At 50.2% G+C, this 9,981-nt stretch overlaps 1 protein-coding gene across 1 annotated transcript in view; it reads right to left on the reverse strand.

Annotated features, from left to right (window-relative positions):
• Positions 1-9,981, reverse strand: part of RSPH14 (radial spoke head 14 homolog) — a 79,792-nt gene that overhangs the window by 65,737 nt on the left and 4,074 nt on the right. The window contains exon 4 of the mRNA XM_049619094.1: positions 7,295-7,413. Within this exon, the coding sequence (XP_049475051.1) occupies positions 7,295-7,413 (119 nt within the window). The remainder of the gene's footprint in view (positions 1-7,294; positions 7,414-9,981) is intronic.

Genomic DNA, 9,981 nt, shown 5'->3' on the forward strand with positions numbered 1-9,981 from the left:
TTGTTCAGTCTGCACTAGGCTCCTTACAGATTATTTTAACATCTCTACGGTAGCAGGTTGTTAGCTGTGCCCCATTTTACAGATGAGAAAAGGTGTCCAAGGTCAAGGTCAGGGATTGGCGGAACAGAGAGGCAAGGGCTTCCCAAGCCTGGGTTCTTGTCTGGCTCTGCCCCTGATCATTCTGCACCAGACAGACAGCATCCCATGGGGAGCCCAGAGCCACTCTGCACCTCCTCCTCAAATGCAGGACCCACACAAAGCCCTAAGTGAGGACCAGCAAGTGGAGATGCACACGCACGCACACACGCAGACACACAGCGTGCAGACACATACAGATTGGGCTTTCTCCCTCCCCCACCACGAGCCTCGTGGGGATTCCCTTCACGCCTTCCCACATCACCAAACAGCAAAAACCCAAGGGGACTTTTGTATAAGAAGAAATAGCGTGTGACTTAAAATCTTTGAGACTTATTTTACGCTTTTAATGCCAACTGTGAAAAGAGCAGTAATTTCACCATGAGCATCCTTCACCTAAAAATACACAGATAGAAGGAAAATAGAAGGATTCTGCCTTCTCTCCTGATGTGCTCAGGGATGGGAGGTGCCTTCCCTGGGACAGTCCTCCCAGTTCCCAGAGCCTGGTCCCCAGAGCCCAGTGGGCAGACTCTTCAATGTCCCGCCCTCTGCTGCAATCTATCTGCATTGATTTTTTTTTTTTTAAACTTACATGAACTACCCTTCCCTGCCTCCTTTCATCAACTCTGGTAAGTATGTGTTCTATATTCTTCTCTTCCACATTTTGGAGACCATGCATTCAGTGAGGTTTTTTTTTCATTTCATGGGCTGACTGTTTTTATTGAAGTATAATTGACATACAATCCTCTTAGTTTCAAGTATACATCATAGGGATTGAGAGGTTTTTTTTAATGTTTATTTTTGAGAGTGGGGGCAGGGGAGGTGCAGAGAGAGAGAGGGAAAGAGGATCTGAAGCGGGCTCTGCGCGGACAGCAGAGAGCCCGATGTAGGGCTCGAACTCACAATCCACGAGATCATGACCAGAGCCGAAGTCGGATGCTCAATCAACTGAGCCACTCAGGTGCCCCAATAATTCAGTATTTTTATATATGTTATGAAATGATCCCCACGATAAGTCTAGTCACCCTCTGTCTGTGCTGGTTCTTCCTCTCGTGGGCATGCTATGTCTGCCTCTTGTTCTGCTAATCATGCTCATGTGCCTTTCCCCACCCTTGAAGTCCAAGAACTGTCTATCCCTCGGGGCTCAGCCTTCTGGGTGTTGCATGTCCCCTCCTTCCCACACTCTACTGCATAAAGTGCTCACTCCAGGGCAAGGTGGGAAGGGTACCTGGCACATTCTGACCCACCTCCTTTCTCTACTGTGCCCAAACAGTTCCCAGTATGGAGAAGGCACATGCTAAGCCAAAGAAAGGCCCAGGAAAGGTCCACCAATGGTGGCATTGGCCAGAGAGAAATGAGCTCTAGGACCAGCAGCAGAGGGACCAGTGAGAGGAGGCCAGGGCTGACAGGAAGACAAAAGACGCTCTCTTACAGGGCACACTGCCCTGTGGGCTCATGGGGGTATTGCCATCCTCCCCTGTAGTTCTCTCGGTCATCCAAGATAGTGTGATGGGTCAGTGACAATAACCCCAGCTCCCCTCAGTGACTGCACACCACATGGCCCTGCGCTGAGCCCCGTACCCACTCGTCTGATCCCAGCCTCCTCCACTCTCAGGACACTGAGATTACTGATTCGATTTTATAGAGGAGAAAGCAGAGACCAGGAGGGGGAATGACTTCCTGGCATCACACTGTGTAGCAAGTGACCCAACCAGGCCTGGGACCCCAGGGGCAGTGCTCCATCTGTCCACCTTCCCTGGAGCCCATGCAAGGCCCTGGCCATCTAGGACAAATAGGCATGGGCTATAGGTCTGCCGACTCAGGGGCAGGTGCTAGGGAGGGGTGCAGTACACCATGAGGACAAGGGGGCCCCACCAAGGCTGGATGGCACCCTGGGGGCTCACCTCACTAAGAGATGAGCTGGGCGAGGGGCTTCAGTGCTGAGGTAGGTCCAAGGCCAGGGGCCAGCTGGTACTGCCCAGCGCATGCACCGGAAAGTCTTGACCCTCTTTGTGTAACAAGTTGTCCCAAACCACCTGGGTATATTACAAAGACCTCATAGAGAAGGCTGAGAAAGATGGCCCACCCCCAGAGAGACCACAAGGATAGCTGCTGGGACAGTGGCCAGCCTTGACTAGGCCAGACAGGGAAAGACTCTTCCGGCTGGAGCAGGCAAGTGTGTGCAGAGGGTGAGGACAGGAGGCATCATGCAGGTGCACCAGGCTGGGAACCAGGTGGGCAGTGTCCCCACTGGTGGGCATCGTCATTTGCTAAGTCTGGGAAGGGGGCAACTGCCCACCAAGGACTGTCAGGCTGAGGATGTGCCTGGGGCCGGGTGCATCCCATCCTAAAGGCAGGTGAGAAAGGAAAGACCCACCCCCCTGAGGCAGCCAGCCCCATCCCTGTACTCTGTGGTGTCAGGGCTAGGAGGAGCAGGAGGCTACTCTGGGCCACCTCCCGAGGCAGCCTTCAAGGAGAGAAAGGGGTGCAGCAGCTTGCCTGGCTAAGGCTGCCTGGCTGAGGCACACTGTGGAAGGGTGAGAACATCCTGTTTTGCTTCTCCAGCACCCCCTATCCCTAGGCTTCTGCTATTCCCACTGCTTCAGCTCTGATGTTCCCCTGCACCTCAAAACTGCCAAGATCAGAACAGCATCCAACATCATGCCTGGCATGCCCTGTCCCTCCCCAGGCCCACCCTGCTCCTTTCTGAAGCTGAAGAGCCAGTGTCCATAGGAGAGGACTCACATCCCTAGCTCCCTCCCCAGCTGGTGCTCTCCTCTGGGTAGGGAGGGACACCTGTTTTAATCCTCACGGCTTCACCCAAGCCAGGCTGCACACAGTGTGTAGGGGACACAGCAGTCCCCACACCGTGGTCCTGCCACAGCTGGGCCAGCAGCTCAGAGTTCAGTCTCACAGGTGCACCCAGTCACCCTGGTTCCAGGCCACTGTCATAGGGCCCAAGGGGCCTGGGTCATGGCCAGTGGGGCTGGTAGGGAGACACTTCCAGGTCCCCGGTACTATTCAGCTACATCCCAAAGTCCAGTTACAGAAGAATCCTCAATTTCGGCATTAGAGTTCTCTCCTACAGCACGCCTGGCCACAAAACGAGACCTGTTTCTGTGTGCGGTTAGCAGAAACAAGGGAACAGAGATTCCCCCAGAATCCCTAGCGGTCACTTAGGGCCCGGCTGACAGGGAACGTGGCCTGGAGGCTTCTGCGTGGTATTTGCCTCTCCAATCCTGGTTTCTCCCGTGCCTGACTTGCACCACCCTGGGGCCTGACAGCCAGGCTCTGTCAGGCAGTCATCGATCCTGTGGTACCCCCTGCTGGTTACTCTGGGAAACCACACACTAGGCCAGATCTGGCCAGACATCAAGGACTCAGGGAAGACCTACTTCCCCCCCACAGATACCCAACACTACAGACGAAGCAAGTGAGACACAGTGGCTGGAACAGAGCAAGGGCCCAACACACAACTATGTAATTAATGAAAGAAGGGAGGAAGTGCATTGCGGCAAATAACTAACAAATGATCCTTTAAAATACGGCATAAAACCTAAATGCCAACATTTGTTGAGTGCCAGGCACTCTGCCAGGTGCAGAGGGTGCCTTCTGGTGTGGCAGTGGATAGAAAACCCATACCAATGACCACCAGTAGGAGAGCTGTCTGAGTTCCGACTATCCCAGCAGACCACAGAGGCACACATATTCCCGTGCTCGGTAATGAAGCTGAGGCTCTGACAGGCTATGTTACTGCCCAAGGCCACACCCTGGTTAAGAGTGGGACCAGTGAAGTGGATCCACTCACCCCACCCAGTGGCCCAGTGAGGACACCACCTAGGACACAGCCATACTGTCTAACCCAGAAGCCATCGTGCTGAGTTCCCCCAGGCAGACCTCTTGCGGTGTCTGGCACACTGTGTGTCTCCCTTTCTCCCTCCAGCTACCCCCACCCACCACTACTGCACATTCCTCACCAGAGTGTCCCAGGCCTCCCTTCCAGACACACCAGAGACAAGGAGTAGCAGCCAAGAGATCCTGTGACAGAAGGCCAAGGCTCACCGCTGGGGCCCCCAGTCAGACTTGTCAGAACCACAGCCCCCCTACTCCTCGTGGTGGGCCCAGTGATTGTGGATTCCAGAACAACTTTGCAGAAAGGAGATGGGGCGGGGCCCTTCCCACCAGAACACAGATCACCATAGAGCTTTTGTAATCAAGACAGTGTAGGACTGGCAAGGGCTATACAAGAAGACCTAGAAACAAACAAAAATCCAATTCAGGTACCTTCACCAGCTAAATGTAAAAAGCAAAACCCTTACACTTTTAGAACAAAATAGGACAGACTATCTTCATGAGCTCTTAAGCATCAAACACAAACATGCACACACACATGCACACACACAAAAAACTTCTGGGCCAATGAATAAGCAAATAAACAGTGAAAAGCCATGCAAACAACCCAGGAAATGGTATTTGCAGTGTATGTAACCAACAAAGGGTTGGAATCCAGGATATATGAAACACTCCCTCAAATCAATAAGAAATGGAAAAACAACTCAACAGAATGTGCTCAGGCTCCGGGGAGGCACTGGGCAGGAGAGGAAACACAAGTGGCGCCAGGCAGAGGAAAGATGCCGCCTCTCCCAGTCACAGGGGATGGCAAAGCCACACAACAGTGAAACAGCACAGCACACCATCAGGTTGCTGGTGAGGATGTGCACCAGGCTCTCTTCCGGCTGGAGGAGGGTGGGCTGGGAAGCAATTGCAGCATCTGGCCAAGCTGAAGGCCATGCATTCTCCCACCCCCACAAGGATGCTCTCCTCCAGCAGAGGCCTTGGAGGGACTCCAGGAAAATCTGAGCGGGAATGCTCAGGATCAGAGACAACCAGCACGCCGCATCAGCCGAGCAGGAGTAAGCGTCTGTTCAAACACCAGAAGGGCACGCCACAGATAAAATAGGAAAACGGAGCCCATGACAGAACATGGATAAATCTCAAAATTATAACATTAGGTTCTCTAAGTAGCAAGGGTATACATTCAGTAAGATCCATTTACATAGTTTTAAAACATGCAAGGCAAGATCACCAAATAACTACATTCATGGTAAATTATAAAGCCATGTGTTAGGGATATACTCGGAAATTATTGGTGGCTCCAGGGAGGGCAGGAGAAAGGGTGCTTTGGTGGGGAGGTGGGGAGCTTCACAGGGTGCTTTGACTGTCATTACTTTTTTTAAAAACAAAAATACCAAGCAAATATGAAATACGGCAGAAGGTTAAGACTTAGCAAAGCCGTGATGGTACTCAATGTTTCTTATTATTGTCTCTGTATTTCTCTGAATGCTTAAATAGGTCACAATCATTTAAGAGGGCTGGCTGGGAGCTCCACACCTCAAGGAGAGTTGCTCCATGGTGAGCACAGGGCATTTACTTAGTTCCGCTCTGAGCATTGGAGCTTCATAGACATCCCAGTATTCCAGTGGCCCTCAACCATGGCCTCGAGGGAGAATCAGCCAAGGTGCATTTGAGAAGATATGTGTGCCCATTCCCAGAAACAGATTCTGTTGGCTTGGGATATGGCCAGGGATAAGCCGGTCTTTTAAAAAAAAACAAAAAAACTACCAGAAGCTTCTGTCATCTGGTCTCACATGCCCAGCCCAGCTGGAAGAAGGCGTGCCTCCCGGATGAGCAGCAATCCCAGGCCCCCAAGGGCTCGCTCTGTTTTGTCCACCTCTCCACACCTGATCCCATAGTCATCTCTCTCTGGGACCCTCAACTCAGAGAGTGCTCACATGTGGACTTGATGTTTATGGCGTGTTTCGTGCAGGGTGATACACTACATGCTTGGCAAGCATCTTCTCACTTGCCTTCACTTCAGGTCTCCGAGGCAGGTAGTATCAGCCTCACTTTAGAGATGAGGAAATAATCCATCCAGGGGCATGCAAGGAACGAGGGGGAGGGCAGAGGGAACCTAGGGCTGTCTCACTCCTGGGCTGCAATGCCTTTTTGCCCAACTTTAATTTTAAAGCACCCCCTTGAAGACCTTGATATCATGCCTTTTGGAATAAGCCCCCCATTCAAAAATGTTCATTGCACCATGTGACAAGGCAATGTCATTCTGACACAAGATCTCAACTCTCGAGCTGCAGCAGGTGGGTGGCCATCACCCTGGACTCTGCATCTAATTAGCAGAAACAGTCAGGTGAAGGGGACCTTGAGCCTGAGGGTAGAGGGGCCTTTGGGGCAGGCCTTCTTTAATCCTTAAACATGTTATGGCACTTCACAAAGGAAGACATTTACAGGGCTATAATCATCAGGGAAACACAAATTAAAACCAAAATGAGATACTACCACACACCCACCCACCAAAATAGCTAAAATAAAGAGCCAGGAAAGATCAAGTGTGGGTGAGGATAGAGAGCATGTGGAACTCTAAGACACTGCTAGTGGGAGTGTAAATTGGTGTAACTATTTTAGAAAACCATTGGTGGTACCTTCTAAAGCTGAACATAAACTTATCCTATCCCCAGCAATTCCACTCTTAGGTATGTCTCAAAAGAAATGCCTCTACGCATCCATCAAAAGACAAGAGGATGTTTACAGACACTCTATTCTTGGTATCCATACACTTGACATGATTCAAATGTCCGTCAGCAACAGAGTGGATAAATAAACTGGAATCGTATACTCATATAACATGAATACCATACTCCAGTGCAAATCAGCAAAAACCATACGTGGATCTCAGAGATAAAACGTTGAGCAAAAAGAAAGCTAGAAACAAAATATTTCAGCCTATATGTTTCCACTGATGTAAAGTTTAAGAAAAGGCATAAACTAATCTGTGGTCTTATGAATAGAAGATACTGTTCACCTTTGGATGAGGGGTAGAAACTGGTATGGGGCATGTGGGAAGTTTTCAGAGTGGTGGCGATATGTACAAATTTCTTAATCTGGGTAGTGATTCCATGGCATGTCCACTTGGTACAATGTAATAAAACCTTCATGTATGATTTGTGCCTTTTTGATATGTATGATGTATCTTAATAAAATTGTACCTTTTTTAAAAAACGTGCTTTAGACCATGATCTGCAGCAGGGCACATGAGTGACCTAGAGTGGAGACCAAGGGGCCATCTGAGTGCCCACTGAGAGCCTACCTGAAGGTAGCTGAGCCACATGCTTGAACGCCAGGTGCAGGTTCTTCCGGCAGGCTGACTGAGGGTCGTTCAGCAGGTAGGACAAGGCAAGGATGACATCGTGCTCTAAAAAGCCCTCTCTGGGGAAGAGAAGTCAGATTTAGACATAATTAAGACCATGCCCAGAGAGGATCCAGTAAAAACCAGGGGGAAGTTGCCCACCCACAACCCCACCTGGAGCCTGACTGAGCCTGTGCTGGTTGGTGCAGACCACATCCCTCTGGCTTCCTGAAAGAAGAAAAAGGCCAGAGGTGGACCATATATTACAGAATCCCTAGAGGCCAGGAGTGTGGCTTGGGTGGCAGTGGAAAGAACCACGCACTGGAATCATGCAGCTCTGCCCCTTCCTTAGCTAGGACTCCAACTGCTCTTTGTGCGCCTGGATCCTTCCTTTCACTCTTGTGAGCCTGTAAAATGAGGATGATGAGGCAGCAGAGCCTCACAACTGACCCACCCTGAATCGGGGCTGCACCCACCAGGGCACACACCCCCTGAAGCTCCAGGCTCTGCAAGCCCCGCCCCTCAAAGCCTCTTCCTTTTCTCCCAGCTGAATTGTGAGCTTGCCAACAGCCAGATGCTGGCCTCCAAACCTATGTGTGCCTGTTATGTTTGTTGTTATAATTATGTAAGTTAATTAGCTATTAGGTAAGCCAATTAGATGTGAGAAGAGTTTTGTGGGTTTTTTTTTTAATTCCTTATGAAAACAAAGTTGATTGCTTCAGGAAGACTCAAAAGTGAGTCTCAAAAAAAAAAAAAGTGAGATGATCATAAAAGATTCTAGAAGATTTTTACATGCAGATTACTCCATTAATGTCTGAGTTCTCCACTCTATCTTAAAGAAACCAAAGCTGCAAATTAGATGATGTTACAGGTGTGGTTTAAGCAAAAGAGATGATGGGAAACACCAACCAGTGGGCCCACACCCAAGAAGAGGCCTGGGTGACACACAGGGATTGGTGAATGCCTAATTATTTGTGTTTGGAGTTAAAACGAACAGTTTAGGGGTGCCTGGGTGGCTCAGTCAGTTAAGTGTGTGACTCCTGATTTTGGCTCAGGTCATGATGTCACAGTTCGTGGGCTTGAGCCCCACATCGAGAATCTCTCCTTGGGACTCTCTCTCTCTCTCTCTCTCTCTCTCTCTGCCCCTCCCCCACTTGCTCTCTCAAAATAAATAAATAAACATTAAAAAAATTTTTTTAATGAACAGTTTAAAGGGAATGTACAATTTCTTCAATTCCTGGCTTTGTAACCATTTCTTCTCATTAACCAACTGCATATGGTGAGGGCTTCTGAGGTCACCTCTCTCAGGCCTGGGATCAGAAATAAGTGAGAACTCACTGTGAGGCCTGTGCCCAGTGCCTGGCACGCAGGAAGTGCCCAACCAATTGTGCTCCTGCTGTGATGGCCAGGACTTAACCATGTGGCGAGTTCTGAGTTGTTCTGGGACAAGAAAATCATAGCGGGATACCCAGGTTGCAGGGACCTTTTCTGACCACCCATCATGAGGTGTCCTGCCCTCCTCAGTCAGTGCCTGGTCACCCCTCCACATCACTCCTGCTCTGCAAGTCTGCTGTGTCTGCCCTGAGGGCAGCTGCCCCATTCACCAGCAAGCAAGGAAGAGGCAGGCAGGGGGAGCTAGTCCTCCCGTGAGGCTCTCCCATTCGTGGGCTGTCACATGAACTCCTCAGGGTGACAAGATGTCGAGCCTTGGGCTGCCACCCTTATCTCCTCTTCCTGTTGCTATTTGTGTGGGTGCAAGAGGCACAAGGGTTTCAACATGAGCAGGTACTTAGAGCTTGACGGGCTCCACAAGCTACTGGCTGTAAGTTATAAGATCACCACCGAACTCAGGCAAACTTCTCAAGCTGGCCTAGGTTATCTTTGGCCCTTTGCATTCTCTGTCCATTGTGGTGTGGTGGAGCGAGCCAGTGTGTTAGAATCCTGTACCCTGGTCACTCAGTTCTCCTCCCCATGCCTGGAGGTGGCAGTGTGAGGGATAGTGGATGCTGAAGGAGTATGTGGGCCAGACCATAGCAGGTCCTTGATCAGTGACAGTTTCTTCGCTGTGTGTCCCCTTTCCCCACCCCTGCTAATGTGGCCATATCCAGGAATCCCACACAACCTCCCCAACCTCCCACTGCCACTAAACAAACCTACAGGCACCCTCGCTATGCTCACAGTTTCCTTGTACTTGCCCAGGTTCCAAGTACCTGTCCTCACAGCATCTGTCAGCCCTTTTTGGGGGTTACTACCCAATGTCCATGGCAGTCCAGAAAGAGAACAAAGAAGCAGAAGAATGAGAGGTGCTTCACCCCCCTTGCCTCTAAGTGTTAACTGCCCCAATGAGCAGTTGCAGATGAGGACACTGAGGCACAGAGAGCTTGGGAAGAGGCAGGACTGAGCAACCTTGAGTTTTGTAAGATGCCCTGACACCGCTGAAAAGATCTCAAGCTTCTGTAAAGGACCATCTGTTGTTTACGTCAAACAAGCCGGGAGACACTGAGCACCCTGCCCTTCTATTCCTTCTTTTTGGACATGTGCACACTGGGCATCAGTGCCTGGGCAGGGCTTGAGGGCTGCTTGTGATTCTCAGGTCTGTTTTCTTTCTTTCTTTCTTTCTTTCTTTCTTTCTTTCTTTCTTTCTTTCT

Source organism: Panthera uncia (assembly GCF_023721935.1).
Source record: "Panthera uncia isolate 11264 chromosome D3 unlocalized genomic scaffold, Puncia_PCG_1.0 HiC_scaffold_8, whole genome shotgun sequence".
NCBI lineage: Eukaryota > Metazoa > Chordata > Mammalia > Carnivora > Felidae > Panthera > Panthera uncia.